The sequence below is a fragment of the Ascidiella aspersa genome, chromosome 3, assembly GCF_963924565.1.
Source record: "Ascidiella aspersa chromosome 3, kaAscAspe10.2, whole genome shotgun sequence".
NCBI classification, from domain to species: Eukaryota; Metazoa; Chordata; class Ascidiacea; order Phlebobranchia; family Ascidiidae; genus Ascidiella; species Ascidiella aspersa.
The window spans coordinates 4,199,374-4,219,663 of record NC_139449.1 but is presented as its reverse complement, the minus strand read 5'-3'; the positions used below and the strand labels follow the sequence as shown (position 1 = coordinate 4,219,663).

At 37.5% G+C, this 20,290-nt stretch overlaps 2 protein-coding genes and 1 non-coding gene across 3 annotated transcripts; 2 read left to right on the top strand and 1 right to left on the bottom strand.

Annotated features, from left to right (window-relative positions):
• Positions 1–506: 506 nt before the first annotated feature.
• LOC146158163 (uncharacterized) lies at positions 507–3,839 on the bottom strand. Its single transcript, XM_083385362.1, has 2 exons — positions 3,731–3,839; positions 507–2,931 (listed from the first exon to the last, which is right to left on the bottom strand). Exons 1-2 carry the CDS (start codon positions 3,792–3,794, stop codon positions 1,406–1,408), a joined length of 1,590 nt encoding a protein of 529 aa, XP_083241488.1. The 5' UTR covers positions 3,795–3,839; the 3' UTR covers positions 507–1,405.
• Positions 3,840–7,601: 3,762 nt separating this feature from the next.
• LOC146158161 (cytochrome P450 1A1-like) lies at positions 7,602–20,044 on the top strand. Its single transcript, XM_083383837.1, has 9 exons — positions 7,602–7,743; positions 9,238–9,436; positions 11,031–11,132; positions 12,558–12,711; positions 13,551–13,766; positions 15,290–15,485; positions 16,658–16,866; positions 17,789–18,004; positions 19,727–20,044. Exons 1-9 carry the CDS (start codon positions 7,602–7,604, stop codon positions 20,042–20,044), a joined length of 1,752 nt encoding a protein of 583 aa, XP_083239963.1.
• On the top strand, positions 8,723–8,797 carry Trnaa-ggc (transfer RNA alanine (anticodon GGC)). Its single transcript has one exon. It is a non-coding gene; the product is annotated as a tRNA-Ala (tRNA).
• Positions 20,045–20,290: the final 246 nt, after the last annotated feature.

The following is a 20,290-nucleotide window of genomic DNA, read 5'->3' as shown; positions in this document are numbered from 1 at the left end:
GAGTTCTAATAATTGTTAAACATTTTGCGATTATTGTATTTTAGAAGAAGGCTATGAATTAAGTAACTATAAAGACGCAACAGATATAAAAATTACTTTTAATGCACATGCTTGTATGACTTATTTCATCCTAAAAGTTAAATCGTAGCACTGAGATTTATTTCGTTAAACTAATTTTGTACAGAATTGTTTTACCAAATTTCAACACCGATCTTTTTTGATAATTGGGGCAGTTTTGCAAGCTAAACTGTTTCTTAATTTGACTCCAATATTATTTTTTTTAAGAAATGCATGTTTTTACTTTTGTTAAATGGCGTAGAAAGCAAAAAAAAACAATCTTGGGGCTTGGTGGACTTTCTGTTTCTTTTAAAAATTGAACTTCGCTGACATTAATATTAAGCATCAAGCACTGCTGAAATTAAAAAAGTCTTGTGTTCAATGTATTCTACACAGCTTTGTAAAGAATTTAGAGCAACTTTCGACAAGCTTTTTTGCATCTTGGACTGTATATAGAAACCATCAGAAAGCAATTAAATCATCGAATTGTATAAGCATTTTACAGCGATTTTAATTTTGTAAATAGCCTACACTTGCAAGTGGATCTGGCAAGCATAATCCAATGTTGCGATTCAATTATGCGCAAACACAGTGCAGTTTGTCAACTATTCAATTATGCGCAAACACAGTGCAGTTTGTCGTGGTTTGGTAAACGAATTTGCTATGGACGAAGCAGCAATCAGGAATAAAACGAACAGTTTGCAAACCAAGCCACAGATGCTAAAGTAGCTAAAATTTTATATACACAATGTTTGCAACTTGTGGGCGAAACTTTTTCTTGGCCACATGTATGCTAAAGTAGCTAACAGATGCCATAAATTCGACAACATATTGTATTTACTCTTAGTCTATTACACAACATCTATTAATCACAGCCTGACAAATCCATTGCGGCTAAAAAGACACGTTTACCAACAGTTACAATTCGTTGTTAATAAACGTGTTTTTTGGCACTGTTTAACGACAAATGTATTGCAATGTTGAAAAGTTTCCGCGCAATCGTGCTTCTATCAGGCCAACGTAATCATAAAGGCAGTTAAAAAGTGCAAAGTATAGGAGCAAGAGTGAGTAAAAAGCTATAAGATACAGTAAGACATTTGAGAAACACTGACTTATACGTTTAGGCAAGCATACTATAAGGTTATAAAAGCACTTTCAAGATTCCAGGGTCTTTTCGTAACAGATAACAACTCCATAAAGCTTTTTACATTACGATACAGAGAGTTGGTCGCCCTAATCTTCGCTGATGCACTTACGCTTAGAAATTGAGTCGTCACGAAAAAAAATTGAGAAACATTTCTTTATACGTTAGGTTATGGAAGCATACTATAAGGTTATAAAAACACTCTCAGCGTTCCGGGGCCTTTTCGTCGCTCCCATCAGCACAATCCCTAATCCCGTCGTTGATCTTCTTCCTCTTGATGCATCTTCCTCCTGACGAGCAAAACGGATCTCCTACGCATCCACAACGGACTTCACCTTCATGGCAATCGCATCCCAACTCATCGCTCCAATCTCCACAGTCATTCTGTCGGTTGCACAGCTGCCGGGTACCGAAGCAACCCTTGCGTACACGGCAGGAAGCGGGGTCGCTCATAAAGCACTTGCAAGGGAACGGAGCACTCCTGGGACAAATTGGATCGCAGCCTTTTTCGTCTGACCAGTCGCCGCAGTCGTTTATTGCGTCACAAACCTTATTAAGAGAGACACAGCCGTCGCGATTTGAACAGGTTATGGTTGCGCCCCCGTAGCAAGAACACTGGAAGCGCTCAACGTTGCACGAGCAGTTAGCCTCGTCCGACCAGTCTCCGCAGTCATTCCGGCCGTCGCAAACTCTCTGCGCTTTCACGCAAACGCCAGACGCTTTACACTTGAACTGGTCGCGTGTACATTCGCACACCTCATCACTACCGTCGTCTCTACAGTCTACATACCCGTCGCACTGCCAGTTTGAAGGTATAGCAGCCACCTCGGTGCAAGTAATGTTCCTGCCCTTGTGGCAACCACAGGTGAACATCCCCGGGTACTTGCAGTCCCACTCATCGCTCCAATCTCCACAATCGTTATCAGCGTTGCAGCGCAAATTCGCCGGCACTTTGAGTGGTAGAAGGTTCCCCTTACGCGCGGCGCAAGTGAATTCGCTGTCGTCGCAGCAATTCCGCTCGTCAGCCGCGTTTGGGCAGTCGTTTTTCGAGTCGCAAACGTGCTTGCGCGGGATACAGACGCTGCAAAACCGGTCGCAGCAGAATTCGTCATCCTTGCATCCCTGGCAGCCAACCTCGTCACTACCGTCTTTGCAGTCCTTAACGCCGTTACAAAGTTTCGACGGGTAAACGCACTCTGTTCCATCACGGCACTGACGCTCTTGGTGCCCGCAGCCGCACTGGTACATAGACTCCTGCTCGCATTTGCACCGCATTTCGTCGCTAGAGTCCGGGCACTGCTGGCAGCCGTCGCACTTTAGGCTTGAATCGACGCAGATGCTCGTATTCCCGGCGTCGGCGCAGCCCTTGGTCATACAGCCACATTGGTACTCTGCCGGGGCGCAGCGACACTTGGTCTCATCGCTGCGGTCAGTACAGTGATACCGCTCGTCGCAAAGCTGGCTCTCCGGGATGCAGCCCGCACCGCTTGCACAGAGCCTGTCTGTGATGTCACAACCGCATTTGTAATGGCCAGGGGGGCACGTGCACCCCCGCTCGTCACTGCCGTCCGCGCAGTCGTTTTTATCGTCGCAGACCCAGGAATAGGGGACGCACCGGTCTTGACCCAGGGGGCGCCCGAATGTCTCCCCAGCAAGCCGACACCCGCATCTGAAACTGTTAGGTTCCTGGCAGCCGAAGTTGCTCAACTTGCAGATTCCGCTGCGCAACGCTGAAACATCGAACAAAGGTTTGAGGGTTGGTTTATTTTTCGGATTAAAATTAAGTGGAACTCAGAAGTATAAGGTTTACTTCACAGTGAAAGAACTAAACCATTTTCGCGGCACATATTTTCTTTAAAACGATTTTAGGACTTGATTCATAATGTATGGAAAATACAACACGTAAATGTCCTATTAAATTGTTACCAGTTTTTCTAATGCTAAAACATCTAACAAAAGTTTGGGGTAAATTTTGTTTTACGGATCAGATTGGTTAAACTCCATTGATCTTTACATTTTTTTTGACCAATGTTAAAAAACGTAACTTTGCAGGCCGATCACCCATAATAACTTTGTAGGCCGATCACCCATAATATATGGGAAGACACTACTTATATGGCTTAAAATTGACAGTTGCCCAATAGACAGCATTCAATAGTCTCACATGCTTGCTTGTATGCTTGTTTCTAATACAAATAGATAATGTTCCAATTAAAAATCTAACTTATGGATATCTGAGAAAAATTAAAATCTATCTAAGGCAGGAAATAAGGGTGTTTGACTGCTTGTGGGTAAATATTGCGGACAAAGGGAAAATATGTGGTAAAAATTATATTTAAAAGAAGGGGTTCACGAAGCAAGCCACGTAACGGTGTTAATATTAGCTGTTTTAAGAAGAAAACATAGAACGGTGGGTTTGTAAAACAGGGAATTGTCGTGTTATTAAAAAACTTATTTTCAGGAGATGTAGCTATAAAACAGCCTACCATATAATTAATTGTAATAAAACACACGAATAAAAATACTTACTTCTGCTAATAACGGTGCAAATCAACATTGCAAGAAGCAGAAATTTCAGTAGACCTGGAGTCATTGTAGCCCTTAAGTTTATCACCAACTAAATAGCAGGTACAAAGCTGTAAATACAAAGTGTTGATTAAGGTGGCTTTCCACATTAGATATTTTAATTAAGGTGGTTTTCCACATTAGATATTTTATTACATGGTCTACCTACAGTTATTGCTTGCAAATCAGAATAGAATAATTTTAAATTCACTCTGCTTTTTAAAAACCAGTTGATCAACTAATCTACGGCAATAATATTGTTTTTCTACACCGTAACAGCACACGTTGAACAACTTTTAGGTATTTGATTGCTGTCTATATAACTATTTATAGAAAACATATTTTTTTTATTCGGTCACTATAATGAAAACTATTTTGACCTTGCAAGTAGCTTAACTTAAATAAACACCATCGCAATAAACTACGGCTTAGCTGTTCATGAAATAAGCTATTGCTGCCAGGCATAATATATAATGGAATTCTTGTTTTACATGATACGTCAGTATCCTGATGAAGACGTTCTGGATAGCACGTCGAAACGTCGATCTATTATATATACTACTGGAAGAGCAACACTCCATTATATATTAGCTGTTCCTGTTTACACTGTAAAAGCGGATATTCTAATTATAGTACTACATTCGATTAAACTCTGTTAACAATAGGAAACCTAATAAAAAATTCATTCGAATTAAGAGACTAATGATGCCGTGATTGGCGAAATATATTTTGACTGAGACAAGAAAGTCTATACTATTTTGCTAACATTCGAAGTCATTGTCGTCATTAACGTGCATTAGGGCGAGGAGATATCTTCTTTTTTACATATTCAGTTTGCAATAGGAAACCTTGTTTAATTACCTCATAACTATAGAACAAGCAATATAAGTACGTTTCTAATAGCCTAGATTACACCTTATACAGCAAATCGACAGCAATCGTGGTCTCTTTTACACAAGCAAATATTCTACTGAAACTAATCGAATATACGAATCCCTATTTTTTGTTCTCTGATGAATTGAGCGACGATTTTGACCTTTCAAACGCTTTCAACTGAAAATATTACATTGTTTCAAGAACATATTTACAGCAGCAAATTACAGCGATGCTGTTACAATCGTAGGCTTTTGCCAAAACTTTGCACTGACGAGTAATTTTGGGCATCACGGCGCTTTCAATGCCCCAAGGCAGGCAGACGTAGATGCATTTCTCATACGAGAGATAAAGCGGCAACAAACACTAAATGGAATCTATTGAAATCAGCGCGAATAACCTTTGTGTTGATAAACGTTGAAATGTCATTGCCCTTGGGCAATTAACTTAGATGGAATCAAGTTGATGTTTGTATGTAGGATTTAAGTGAGTCACGCATATTGCTTTTCCAGCTCAATCTTAAAGGAGTGACAAACGTGGATTGAGGAAGGTATTGATATCCCACTAAAATACATAACAAATTTATTTGTTGTAGTTTAGCGACCAATCGCAGTAGTTCTAAAAACTTAAGATCAGGTGTGGCCAACCAGTAAGGGACCAAGAGCCACATTTTTACGTTGTTAACTGCGAAAAACAACACTTTTAACATGGACAGAAACGAATATTACCCTGCTTCTTCCTAACTTACACATATACTTTTGCTCAGCTAGATTTGTTGCACACTAACATTATGTGGAAATGTATTTGTATTGACACCATTTATAGACCGGGCACAGTTTAAGAAGTAACACGTTAACAATATTGCAAACGTCTACATATCCAGGGTTTCCACAAAGCCTTCGAGTTTTTAAAAGTTGTTCAATCTCTTTCTCTTACTTTCAGGGGTGGCCAACCAGTAAGAGACCAAGAACCACATTTCGTACTTCATTTAACTGCGAATAACCATAATTTACACATGGATAGAAATGAGTACCACCCTGTTTTTTGTCACTTTCACACACATACATTTACTCAACTGGATTTGTTGCTCATCAACAATCTTGCGTTGATTACATTTGAGTGATTTTTTTATTCATACTACAGCAGGCACGGATCTAGGATTTTGTTTAGGGGGGAATGAACTTTTACTCAGGGATTACGTCGCAAAGTTACGTCATTCCGTGACGAGACAAAGTTATATTTAAACGTAACGTCATAAAAAGTAACCTAAGAAACAACACAACACCGTTCGTTTATTTTGTTAAAGTTTTAGGTTGGAGGTGCTACTTTAAATAAAAAACAACGCTACAAAAATGTTACCGGTTTACACAAAACACTTTTTAATCGTTTAAGTTGACCCAACTTTCATTTTCGAGGGTACGATGAGACGCACGACACTTTGGGCTTAAACGATTTTGTCAAAAATTGGCGGAGACATACTATAAACCAGAGGTCGGGAACCTTTTTAGCTAAGGGAACCATAAAAGCCAAATATAGCCTTGGTTGTATTTCCATAAGGGCCCTGTAATACTTTTTTAACATCTAGTTACAGGTTGAATAAAATAGTAATTTGAACAGGGCCCTTTATTTTGCTCTCACTAAAAAACAGCACATACTAAGCACAAAAAAGTCAATTAGCTATAAGTTTGCACAACTTTAATTACAGAATTCCGTCTGGAGAGCCTTTCGGGTATAACGAGATTCAAACGGAATAACAGTCCAGAAAAAAAAACGAATTCGCGCGAATCACCGAAAAATTTACTACTATATGTGTTAAAAAAAAATAAAGTTAGGAAAGCGGCCGTGGCCGTGTGGAGTTTTTGGAATCATTTTAAGAACAGATAGCTTAGATTTATCTGCAAGCAAGATTCTTTCAACAAAAGAGCCATATATGCCGTCACAAAAAGAGTCTTATATGGATCTCGAGCCATAGGTTCCCGAGCCCTGCTATAAACATAACTAGAAAAAATGCTTTTACGTAGTTGAAAAAAAGCTAAAGAATACAGTTCCAGGGGTCAAAAAGAATCCAGAGGTCATGGCCACGTGCCCCCTTGGATATGACCCTGCTTATGACCCTTAATGGGGTCGTGACCTTCAGGTTGGGATATATCGATTAACTATGTAAAAAAACGATGTGATCAAACTGTTCCTGTGTGTTTAACAAGATTGAACAAGGGTGTCGCTTACTGCAGTTCAACTTGAATTGCGATGCAGTAGGTTTTGGTTTATCCCAAGTCCGCGAGCGCTACTATGCATACATGTATTGCACAGTGTATAGCTTTATGTTCAACTCGATATATCCGTTAATTCAGTGTTTCCCAGCATATGGGTAGCGACCGCAAATCTTGAGGCTGTGTGAACTGGTTGTGTCGCCGACTGCAACAATTATGTGGTTCGATTTACTGCGATTGGTTCTGAGATAGATTTCTCCAAAATTTAATAATATTGCAAAAACAGTACGAAGACATTGCAAAGATTAATCGAATTCTTACTGATCAATGCTAATTGCTTCTTTTTAGTCGCTCAATAAAAGTTCAGTAAAGAGATTGGGTCGCCAAAGCCGTTATACTTATGCTTTAGTTTTTTTGTCGTCGCAAAAAACTGTTGAGAAAAACATTGCTTTAATTGTTCACCAAAAAGCGGTTTTAGGTATGTTTACTTTGAAGTTGAACAACTTGCAATAAAAAGCTTAACAGTTGCGCTGTAGTTGTAAGTTTACCATGCAAGGCTTATAAGTCATTTCACATATTTTTAGTAGCTATAACTATATAAGGGTCTTGACATATCTTGAATACTATACATCGGTTGATAAATGCTATTTTAAAATGACAACTATTAGTTTTTAACTTTATGTAGCTGCTGCAGGAGTATATTTGCCCAACAAAGTTGCAGCAGGTACAAAGGGAGACTACTTTGACTCGGAATGCAGACCTTGGAAGCAAATGTTCAAAGTGATGGTCCTGTCTTTTGGTTGGATACCCAAACCATTTTACTGACTGGGATAGCTTTAACAAGCATCTATGTATTATGGTTCTGGAGAAAACTTGACGACGATGGATTTAAAAGTGAGTTTGCAAACTCTAGGTGTGCGACAGTTTTCCATAATTTATTAACATTGTCTGATGACTTTAGTCAATGTTCCCAGACCTACTTGTTTGTTCAAAGCTTTAGAGAAAAATGCTAAATTTATTTTGAGTAAGTCAGTTAGTTTAATGATTTTCGACAAAGTGATTTTATTTTCTACTTCGAGTGTTTTGCTTCTGTGCATTTAGTTTTATTTCATCGAATTACCCATAATTAAAAAGCTGAATGTTAAGTAGTTAATTTATGGATTGTTTTTTTTTAACTTGCTTTGGAGAAGATTTAATGCATGTCAAACCAGTTTTGTCGGTTTACCACGAACTTTACCTTGGCATTTGGCTAATGATTAACAGACAAGAACATGTTACATGCCATACACTCTCGCAATACAGCTTAGTACATAGCAAGTTCAAACAAGAATTAGTCGCATCTTTAAAGGGTATGTAACGCGAAATTTGGTCCGGGGCCTAAACTGATCCGGTCCGATCAATTTTGGCGTTGGAACAGCCGCTAAAACAGGTCCGGCTAGGCCAAAACTGGTCCGGCCTAACCCTAACTCTAACCCTAGCCAGACCTGTTTTAGCGGCTGTTCCAACGCCAAAATCGATCCGAGCGGACCAGTTTTGGCGTGACAGGTACACTTTGCATGACGCGAGTCGAAACTTAAATCAGTAAGAAACGAAAATCTAAAAAAAAATAGAAATCACGAATCTATGTGGAAAAAACATACGACAAGCTTAATCAAGTGTGATAAAGGGATACAAATTCACGACAATTTTTTTATTTTTTATTTACAATGCACGAGTAAAAATCAAAGAATGTGTGACAGAAATCTCAATTCTTAGTTTTCGAAAATCGTGAATTAGTAGGAAAATAATGCATATAGACATTAACGAATGTACACTATGCACGGATATGTAATGTAGTTTGACAGTGAATTTAAAACCCAAATTAATTGAAGATGCCTGCATAGCTCAGTTGGTAGAGCGACGGTCCCGGCTTGACCGGAGGTCGTGAGTTCGAATCTCACTGCAGGCTAGTTGTTTTTCTAGTCTGCCCTGCTTGCATCATTGATCGACAGATTCGGTGAGTCTGCGATGGCTTTCGGTGTATTAATTGAATATTATACAAGTTCATATCGAAGCGTCTTAGTCAAGATGATGTCGATCTACTCGACCTTTTTTCACCTAATTTTTATGTCTTTGTCTTTGGCCTCTTGCATTGATTTCCACGTTTTGTTGTTACGTAGTGTTTTTTTTTACAAGTGTACATTTAACTTTAAATCAAAACGAACCAGTGTGAATACATTTTCAAATAATCGTCAACCGGTGTAAATTCAACTTTAAATAAGCATAAACCAGAAACACTAAATAAACACGAACCAGTGTGAATAAAACTTTGAATTAACACGAACCGGTGTGAATAAATTCTAAATAAACACCAAGCGATGTGAATTAAACCTTAATAAACACGCACAGGTCACGTGACCGATGGACCGCTGACGCACTTTCGCGACCTGCCCTCTCCACGGGGATTTCCCGTGCTCGGGAACGCGGCGCAGTTGGGCGCCGAACCGTACCGGAAGTTGGCCGAGTGGGCCGAAACCCTGGGACCCCTGTTCCGGATCAGACTGGGCCAATCGGACGTCTTGGTAGTGAATGGACTCGACCTTATAAGGTATTAGGTATAATGTTGCTTTGCATGAGTGTTCAGTGTCATTCACCCTGACGAAGGAGACTTGCATAGGTTGCCGAAACGTTGGTAAAGAATTACAATATTATCAGAGGAGCTGTCTTTTGATATATATTGCTACGCCTGGTAGCAACAGTTTATATATGATGTTACACTTTTGTAAATTCCTGGTTGTAAGGACATTTAAGCTACTCTTAAAATTACTTTGAAATAACTAGAGTTGATATATAAATATTTTGAACCAGGGCTGCGGAGTCGGTTAAAAAAACTCGAGTCCGACTACAAATGTGCGATTTCGTCGAGTCCCGAGTCCGACTCAAACTCTCCATCCTGGATTGCGCTAATTTACGTAACTTAATGCAGTGAATATTCAGCAATCCACTTATAGGATTCTCATAATTCGTTTATTGACAATGCATGGTTGAAAACTATCCACCATATGATAATCCGCGATTACAATTTAAAGTTGGCGGCCGTATCAGTTATAAAATTTGGTACTGCGCATGCGCACGTCAGACCCGATTTCGGGCAGTTTTACGAAGTCTTTCTCGAGTCCCGAGTCCCTCCGCAGCTAAGTAGCAAGGTCAAAAACGACAGCAAATCACACTGTAAACCAGGGGTTCTTGAACTTTTTTTACCGCGGACCCCTAAAGTTTTCTTTCATCTCGCTTGGACCACAGTAGACAAAAATAATTAACAAATGATGTCATAAATTGACGTCACAATACAAATAGACTTTATAAATCTGCTGATTTTGGTCCAAAAATGTGAAAGTGAAATGGAGTCTAAATCCGTTCAGTGCAAAACCGTTTTATTTTAGATTAAATTGTTTTCTTTAATGATCAGATTACTTTTTAAATATACATTAATATTTTAATTAAACCTTCATGGACCTCCTAAAACTAGTTTATGGACCCCCAAGGGGTCCATGTACCCTAGTTTAAGAAACCCTGCTGTAAACCGTAAAAGTATTACCATAAGGTAGAATCTTTCCAGCCAATTTATTAGTATGAGTGGGTTAGCTATATGACACATTTATGAGTGAAATATAGGGCTGTGAAAGTTGGACCAGACTCGTTACTCGACAGAGTCGATTTATTTGGCTGGAGTGGGACTCAGGGCTCGCATTTATTTTTCATCGGACGTACACGAACTCGAATTGTTTTTAGCGACTCCGCAGCCCTGCTGAGAACTTACGACGGTCAAGTGCAATAAAGTAAAAGTAACAACTCTATGTTTAATGGTGAAAATAACGGCCCAAATAGACATAAAAAGCGACATGCTTTGTCAGACGCACACTCGCAGGTGGCTTACACCTCGCTTCTGCGCACCTTTTTATCTATCATTTTTTGCGACGCTTGTTTCGCACCTTTTTATCATTCCTTCGTCCGACTAAAGTGTATATAAACGGGTGTAACTGGTGTAGCCTTCATATCACTGATGATGGCAAGAGCATTTGCCGAAACGTTTGAAAAATAAAGCACGTCGCTTTTTATGTCTATTTGGGCCGTTATTTTCACCATTAAACTTCTGAACAGATCCGTATCTAGTGTTCCAAACTCTATGTTTGTTTTGACAGAAAAGCGACCGCGAAGCAGTCTCCAGACTTCGGAGGAAGACCCGATTGGGAAACAACAAAATTGCTTGCCGTTTATCAGAGCGTTACCTTTACGAGCTACAGGTAATCGCAAGGCTGCAAAAATATTTTTATTCAAGTTTTTTAAAATATTTGTAGAAATGGTATTTTAAAATGACTTAAGTATAAGTCAAGTCTTTTTTAATCAATAACAAGTCCCAGTTCCAGTCCTCGTCCAAGTCATCGGTTGTCCAAATCAAGTCCAAATCAAATTGTTATTAGAGCAAGTCAATTCCAAGTCAAGTCCTTGTCAAGTCCTTGTCATAAATACGTTAAACTATTACAAGGTTTAAATTTGTCCGATTATGAGCAATAACTTAACTAAAATAACTAAACTGCTACCTAGTAAGCAAATTGTTATTTGTTCAAAATTAACATAAATAACATTTTTTGGTAAAAAATTGCATAATGAAAACGCCACGCCATTTCAACCCACGTAATTTGTCCAAAAGACTTAAGTCAAGTAAAACCATTTGCCTAAAAACCTTAACAATTGAAGTATTTTTGCCCAAATTATTTAAATCAAGTTGATTGATTTTTAAATCAGTGCTTTTCAACCCGTGGATGGTACGCACTTGTGCGGATGAAAATGGCGTGTTATAAAAACATTTATTATGTGTAAAACAGTAATCAAATAAACTGGTGCGCCCACTTATGCGTTACAGGTACCGTAATATAGTTTCTCAGTGGTTCATTGCAGCTTAAGCTAACTATTTTATATCGGTCAAGACTTAGTTACACGGTTTAATACACAAACCGTTTCATTGTTATTTCATGAATAAAACTAAAGGTTGCAAACTTACTTAGCTTGTTTCGTGCTAATGGAAATTTTCCGAAATAAAAACGTGCGGATGGAAATTTTAAAGGTTGAAAAGCACTGGTTTAAATGATAAAAAGATATATATTTTGCCAGCCAAAAGCATTGTCCGTAAATCTAAAAACACAACGGAATTTCTTTCACCAAAAGTTAATACGGGTTTTGTTTTTTATGCACAACTGGGTTAGAACCAGGGCTGCGGAGTCGGTTAAAAACAACCCGAGTCCGACTTCCGAGTCCGACTCCGGCCAAAAAAATACACCCGAGTTCGACTCCCGAGTCCCGAGTCCGACTCCGGCCAAATTTAAGATTTTGTCGAGTCCCGAGCCGTGACTCTACGTTCTGTATTTTACCCATTTACGCAACTAAATTAAGGTGGATTTTCTGCAATCCACTCATAATTGGTGTCATAATTGATCCACCCGCATTACATGGTTTAAAAATATTTCAACATTTGCTATTACACTTTTACAACTTACATTTTGCCGCCCAGTTTTAAAATTTTATACTGCGCATGCGCATGTCGGACTCGGACTCCGCAGCCCTGGTTAGAACTACTCAAAATTTTGTAAAACACATATAGAGATATGTTTGTAGTACAACCTGCTACGTTTAAACGACATTCTATTATTTTGTGTTTATCTTTTAAACAGTGAGGAATGGATGAAGAACAAGAAATGTGCCGTTGAGGCTCTTAAGCTTTACACAACAGGAAGAGATCCAACAAAGCGAAGCGTTATGGAAGAAAGTGTGTTAAAACACGCGAACAACATGGTCGATCATTTGCTGAAGCAAGCCTCAAAGGAGGTAATACCAGTGTGGTAACAAGTTATTTTGAAATAAGAAGTCCAAGTCAAATCATTTGTAAAATAACTTGAGTTAAAGCCTAAAAAAACGCAAGTCAAGTCTCATGCAGTCAAGTCGCGATTTGAAAATTGGCAAGTTGAATTTTAATTTCAAATAACTGGAATTAGATATCTGAAATAGGTTGAATGGCATTTGGACAAACATTTAGAATGGCATTTTTTCTAAATTTAGACACTTTTAGCAAATTAAGCGTGCGTTCAGAATTTTGCTTAAATTAATTTTTGCAGTGGCAGTCAAATGTTGAAAATCTAACTGGATCAAAAATAACATCTTGACCATTCTAGGACAGTAGGCTAGTTCTTAAAATATTTTTTGTCGCGAACCTCTAAAAATAATTTGTTCGCATGAACCAGAATTTGCTTAAAATTTCGAGATGACGACTTTGATTTTGTAGAACAAAAATACTTAAAAACCTCCTGTTGTTAGTCGAAATCAAGCTCAAATGTGAAACCAAATCGATGTTTTGCACATTCAAAAAGGCACCAAAGCGTTTGAACTATTCCTTTTTCTTTCCTAATTATAGTTAAATTTGAATTAAGCCTTCATAGACCCCCAATATGAAGTTCATGTGAACCCAACCCATTGGTTGAAGTCATGCTCAAATGTGAAACCAAAATCGTATTTTCATACATTCCAAAAGGCACCAAAAAGTTTTTTTTAACTAATCTCTTTCCTTTCTTAATTTTACTTAAATTTTTATTGAGCCTTCATCGACCCCCCAAACTAGTCCAAGATTTTCAAGTCTCCCAAGGGTTCCATTTTAAAAATTATTGTTCTAGGAGGACAATGCTGTCGATCCGAAACTTCAGTGCTTCAAGATGGGAGTTAAAGCGATTGGCGAAGTCTGCTTTGGCGATGCGTTAGATCTTGACGAGCCAACGTTTGACATGTTCGTCGACTTGATCAACAAATTTGACAGGGCATTCGGAAAATCGCAGCTGGTCAACTCCTGGCCGTTTTTGAAGCATGTTCCGTGGTTTGGGAGAAACTTTGCGGTTAGTATGCAAAAAAAGTGTGGATTTCGGTGTTGGCAACTAAAAAGCAATACAGCGTCCAAGCAATAGGCTAAATCCAACCAAAAAATTAGCATTGAAATGGTGATTAAGTGAAATTAGAAGATAGAGAATAATTGAAACGAGAGTTTTAGTAAAAATTTGGGCGCTGGTCTGGGATCCTACCACTTCTTTTTTTACAAAATGTGTTGTAAAAAATAAAATTACAAGGAACAAATATATGGGAGAATAAATTTATTAATAATACATGACCCATCCAAAATCGCACTATAACCCAAATAAAGCTAGCAATATAAACCACCGGACAAAAATTTCTTGGTTTTCAGTGTTGAGAAATTTCTTTGGCCGAAATTCGTCGGGTTTTCCCGTAAGTTAGGTACCGCCTTGTCCGTTGAGCAGAAGAGCAGCAGTGACTGTCCAATTAAGTTAATTATATTTAAAGTATTTATATTGTATATTATTAGATAACGTCTAAAATAAAAAGGACGACGTTTAGTAAATTTCATTAATATTTATTATTGATACTCAAAAATAATTGAGTTAAATTAATATATGAAACTTTGCCTTTCGTCTACCTAATAGTGTCTTTTCTTAGAATGTCCCTTCAGGGCGTAGTAGAATCGCTGGGGCCGTAAATCTTTTTTTTTTTTGAAAGTTGTGTTCCCGCGTTGCCAGTTGAGCAAAACAGCAATAGTGACTCCCGAATCTAAATTAATTTTGAGCAAGTAATAGCCCATTTTTAAGAAATTGTTTTAGTCCTAAGGTGTCGTACGTTATCGCCAGCCCTAAAATGAAAAGTTTGACCTCTTAAACAATATAAAGGTGTTTTCTCGCTTTGCGAGAATTGGCAACATCTTTGTAATTTAGCTTTTCTCACAAAAGTAACACATCTCCTAGGTACAAACTTCAAACAAATGAACGAACTTTGTGGTGTTTCTGAGGGTTTTTTAATGACGTCACGTTTATATGTTACTTTGTTACGTCACGTTTTGACGGTATTTTGTGATCTCTAAACATTTGACATGGCCACATGCCCACCTAAAAACAAAAATTCTTGATCCGCGACTGACGCCGGGTAAATTATAATCTTAGCAACATTTTGCTTGCGGCCAGATTTTAGCGTTGTTAATATTTTGTCGTCCGACAAAAGGCAAATAAAAATTTAAATTCATCAATAAAACGTATTAAAATATTAAAAATATATTAAAATATTAAAATTCGATTTTCAATTTCAACTTTCAATGCTAGTCCAATGGTAGGTTAATTAACAACAAGGAAATTGTCAAAAGTGGTTGGTTAAAAGATGAAAAGCAAAACGATACGAAACATAATTCGGCTAAAGGTAAAATAGTTTAGTTTACATTAGGTTGAAACAAGAAAGTCTGTAAACTTGGAAACAACAGTTCGAAAAACTGAGTTACAAATCAGAATTTATTTTATTTTGGTGTGTGTGTGTGTGTGTGTGTGTGTGCGAGGATTTTAAGATAATTGTTTTTATTGATCAGGCACTAAAAGAAGCCAATACTGAGTACACAAATTTCATGTTTGGGCAATTGGAAGATCACTGGCGGACTTACAACCCTGATAAGCTTCGAGATCTTGTCGACTGTCTCAAGTATCAAAGCGAACTGCTTACTTACACTTCTAAGCAGGAAAACCAGAAAGCTGAAGGTGCTGCTGATAATGATCAAGACGCAAAAGGTTAGAAGATTTGGCATTACATCATCAGTGTTCAAATCAGTAAGGGGTGGAAGTAGGATTTCCCCATTTTTTTTCATTTTCTGAAGATTATATAACCTGATTTTAGTATATTAGCACTTAAATACGACGCAACGAAAGTGTGTCGAAATTTTTAATTTACTTGACAACACAAAATTCATTTTTTCTCAATTTAAAGTCTTTATTCTGTTGTTGTGTAAAAAAATCTCATCTTACCACATCTTTGAATCACAACTTTTTTTGTTAAATCGATTCATGTTATCTGTTTTACGATTCTATTTTGCGTGAATAAAGCTGTTTATGAAAGTTTTTGAACAGCTGATCGACATTTTGTTATTCGCTTGGTAGTTGTTATTTAGTGGCAATATTATAGGCTTTTTTTGTCGTATTTTCCGGTATTTAGGATTGCCAGTGTTGACATGACCAATTACTTAACTTTGGTGCACTTAAGTCACTGCTCTTGAGTAACGACTTAAATTGTTAGTATTTTGAATAAAACGACTTGACTTGAATTAAGTGTTTTGGGCAAATGACTTTGGATGAAATAAGATGTATCCATTAAGCATTTTTTAAATAAATGTTATTTATCACAATTTTGCACGTAAAACAATTTATTTGCTATATGTTGAGATATTGCTCACACATTAGCTAGTACCAATTTTAAAATGTTTGCGTTTCAGTTAAACGACAAGGACTTGGAGATGACTTGTTCCTATAATGACTTGACTGGGACTTCATTTGGGCAAATATAACTTGGACTGGGACTTGCCTTGTTATTCATTTAATTTAAAACGACTTGACTTGGACTTAAGTTATTTTAAAATGACTTTTTTACAACACTGTTCATTACTTTGCTCTGCTTTGACCGGATAGCAAACTTAAGCTTTTTCACAGTCGCCGTTTATTCTAATAAATTGGTAATTTCCATCTTACAGTATTTTTCTAAGGGTATCCTAATTTGCAAACCTTTAATTTTTATTCTTTAAATAATCTAGTGTGAACTATTTTTTTGACGCTAACGTCTCTATTACCTATAGATATTTATTTCGACATTACACCATTTTTTTATCAAATATCCACGTTCCGAAAAGTTTTTTAATCTGTGTCCTGTCAATCATGCCGATGCGTCGCCCTAATAAACTCCCCGTTGTTAGAAATTTACGAAAGCGGGGAGAAGGCGTCCAGACCAAGTCAAGGCGCAACTGCAAACGGTGAATCACGTGACAAGACTACAAATAAGCAGCAAGAAGAAAACACCAACTCCGCGGCGGTTGATATTTTCGCTGCCGGCTTTGATACTGTTCACGTAACAATCATTTGGGCCTTTTTCTATCTCGCTGCGTATCCTGAAACTCAGACAAAGGTAAGCTTTATTTCAACAAGGCATTCTTTTAAGATTTCACTTAACTATAGTCATTTTTTTTTCAGTCGGGTTCTAATTTAAACACTAGCTGTTTACTTATACCCATAATTTATTTTTTTGCGAAACGCAAGCTTACATTTGGTGTTTAACCATTTTTAATTTGATAGGCCAAAAATTAAGTCGAAATTTTTCACAAGGGAAGTCTTTATAGGTGTGGTGTAACGTCGAACTACTTGTTGCTGATACTCTATTTAGTAAAAAAGCACAAGATTCGAAAGAAATCCAACTGCGAATCTGATGATGTTAACATGGCGGAATATTTCTTCTCTCAAAACAAACGTCTTATTAATGTACAGGAAAAGGTTACACGCCAATCAGAGCGGATTCAGGGGACAAGTGACCGTACCCCCCCCCAAAATGATTTTTTTATCTATTTTAGCTATAGCACCAGATTGGACAGAAACAACTTCTTATCCCCAAACAAACGTCTTATCAAAGAACTAACTCAGGCGAATTTTTATAATTGTTAGGACTTGAATTAACCTTAAACTCCAATTTACCGGGTCGCTGCGTCCCAGATTATATGACAGCTTTAAAACCACCAGCAGCTTTTATTGATTCTACTCAATTTTTCTTCTAACCCAAAACGAATTACTAAAAACTCCAACGTTGGAAAAATAATAAAGGCCTTTTTCTCAATTACTACAGCTTTCGTAAACTATTTGAAACTTTTAATTCATCACCACCCTTAGCAGCGAACAGTCGAAGAAAGATACTCACACGATACACGTGTTCAACAACAGTGATCTATTCCCCCCGAAGTCATTTTGTGACCAATTATAACAACCTAACGTATCATAGTACACAAAAAGCCGTTGTTGGCAGCAGTCGGTTTGCTATTTACCTCCGCCTTGCGGTTCAGATAAGAGACGAACTGAACCGCGCGGTGGCGCCAGATGAGGACCCCACGTTAAGCAAGCACGGTCGTCAGTGTCCTTACACCATGGCTTGGATATACGAGGTGCTTCGTCATGTCGCTATAGTTCCCTTGTTCGTTCCGCATCAGACCACCAAGGCAACTGTGCTTGCAAACTGCTTTGTACCGAAGGGAGTCATGGTCATGTTCAACTTTTGGCAGGTTTACCATATTTTAGTCTCTTTGAACAAACAAACGTTAACTCAGTTAGTTTATAGTAGTGTTGTAATGACTTAAGTCATTGATTTGAATTAAAATTGTTTTTCGAAATGACTTGACTTCACTTATGTCTTTTGGACAAATGACTTGACTTGGACTTCATTGTGTCAAATAAGTGCTTTTTATTAAAATTTATCTTATGTTTTGCTCGTTTAACAATTTAATTGCTGTATACTGCGTTTGTGTTATTTTTTAGTTTGAATTGTTGCTCATAATCGGACAAGTTAACTTATTTTTATTTGATTGTTATATGTGTTATGTAAGACTTGACTTGGACTTAAGTTATTTTTCAAATGAATTAACTGGGACTTGAGTCATTTCAAGGGAGTCATGGTCATGTTCAACTTTTGGAAGGTCAGCAATATGATGTTTTACTAGGAATATTGGATACTCTTTTAGGCGACTCTACTAGATTTTTTGAATATGAAAATTAAAGCCAAACAGGCCGGGTAATTTTGCATCCTTCCAGAAAAGACGTTTTTATATTCATTTGTATCATCATCAGTTAATGTGAGGAAAAACTGTTCAAACCTTACTTATAAGGTGAAATGCAGTTTAAAAAATTCAAAACTACGTTCCACACTTTGTAAGTGAAGTTGATTATATTTCAGTCTCTTTAATGTATAATGAGATAAGTGCATATCGTGAGGGCTTTATTAACATGATGATTACTAGACCTATTTGCAGTTGACATTTCATTTTCCGTGCATAGTGTACTCAACTATAATTGTTTCAATAAGTGTTTGTTATCGATTTAGTTTGCATTAACCTAAATAGAAGACTACCTTGTCCAAGTATATAAATTCAAGTCAAGTCTTTGTCATAAGAATAAACATTAAACTACATTTTTTAATTAACATTTTTAGGCAATTAGTGAAATCGTCTGACTATAAGCAATAACTCAAATAAAAAAAATAAAAAGCGCGAAATATTAAGTAAGCTAATATTTTTACGTGCACAAATTGAGCAAATTAACAAAATTTTATGCAAAAATGTGTAACAAACATTTTATTTTATCAAATAACAACACTTTTTAACCCAAGTCATTTGTCGAAAAAAAAAAGTGAATACATTTGTTTGAAAGATTTAAAAAGTCAGGTCAAGTCATTTAAAAATAGTGAATTAAGTGCACTGTAGTCAAGTCATCGCACTTAAAATAAGTCGTAAGTCATTGACTAAAGTCTGTTGCAGACTAGTTCGCGACACAATCCTGAAAGTAGCTGCTAAGGATAAGGATGAACTTTACGTTCTCGAGCAAGAATTTTATTGGACAGTACGATAATCAGTATAAGGCAAACCCATGCACACCAAGTGCTCGCATAAGGCTAGGCTTGTCTCTAACCACGAGATTGCAAACCGTCCTTAAAATGAGTCTGATTCTCTCGGTATTCACCCGACGAATACGATGCAACACGACGCAATGCAAAACCTCAGTTCGGCACAAAAGGGCTACAATAATTAAATTTGTGACAAAGTCATTATAACACTGGTATTTAAGTCCCCCTAAATGTTTAAGCAACACTTAGCATCAATCAATAATTAAATTTGCAAAACTTCCTTTTTTTATTATAAACGTTTTTAAGCATATAGATTATAAATACGAGACGACAATTTTTCTAAAATTTAAATCAATTGGACAGTTACTATTACTCTTCTGTTCAACAGACAACGCGTGACCCTAAATTATGGGAAAACCCCGAGGAATTTCGGCCCCAGCGATTCCTCTACACCGACCCCGAGACTGGGGGCTACAAATTGAGGGGTGAAGCCACCAACAGGGTGATTGCCTGGGGCCTGGGGCTACGTCAGTGCCCGGGGGCCCAGTTGTCCCGGCACCAGATCTTCATAATGCTTGCGACCATCGTGAAGCGGTGTCTGATCGCTCAGTCGAGGCCGGGATTCGAACCTGCGCACCCTTGGAAGACCGAGCTGGGCTTGTCGCGAAAGGCGGTGCCGTTTAGAGTCAGTATTACACCTTTGTAGATAGTTTGGAACATGTAATAATTTTGGTTGCTATATTGAACCGCCTTTATACGGTGTAATTTATATGTTTGTAGTAAAAATGCAAGTAAACGGTTTAAAATATTTGGTTTACTTTTCCATTTTGCGCACAATCGGTTCATTATGTACAGCTGATATAGTCAAAGAAAAAATCGTTGTTGTTTTTTCTATTATAAGACAGTACTTGTATAGCCACGTTTGGCATTGTTGTTTAATTTTGTGAACGAA

Excerpts from the sequence above, each read along its gene's own strand:
- LOC146158161 (XM_083383837.1), top strand. The coding sequence starts at position 7,602 with ATGCAGACCTTGGAAGCAAATGTTCAAAGTGATGGTCCTGTCTTTTGG. Across the intron at positions 11,133-12,557 it reads GTTACCTTTACGAGCTACAG|TGAGGAATGGATGAAGAACA; the intron begins GTAATCGCAAGG and ends TCTTTTAAACAG. Across the intron at positions 18,005-19,726 it reads TCATGTTCAACTTTTGGCAG|ACAACGCGTGACCCTAAATT; the intron begins GTTTACCATATT and ends TCTGTTCAACAG.
- LOC146158163 (XM_083385362.1), bottom strand. The coding sequence starts at position 3,794 with ATGACTCCAGGTCTACTGAAATTTCTGCTTCTTGCAATGTTGATTTGC. Across the intron at positions 2,932-3,730 it reads TTGCACCGTTATTAGCAGAA|CGTTGCGCAGCGGAATCTGC; the intron begins GTAAGTATTTTT and ends TCGATGTTTCAG.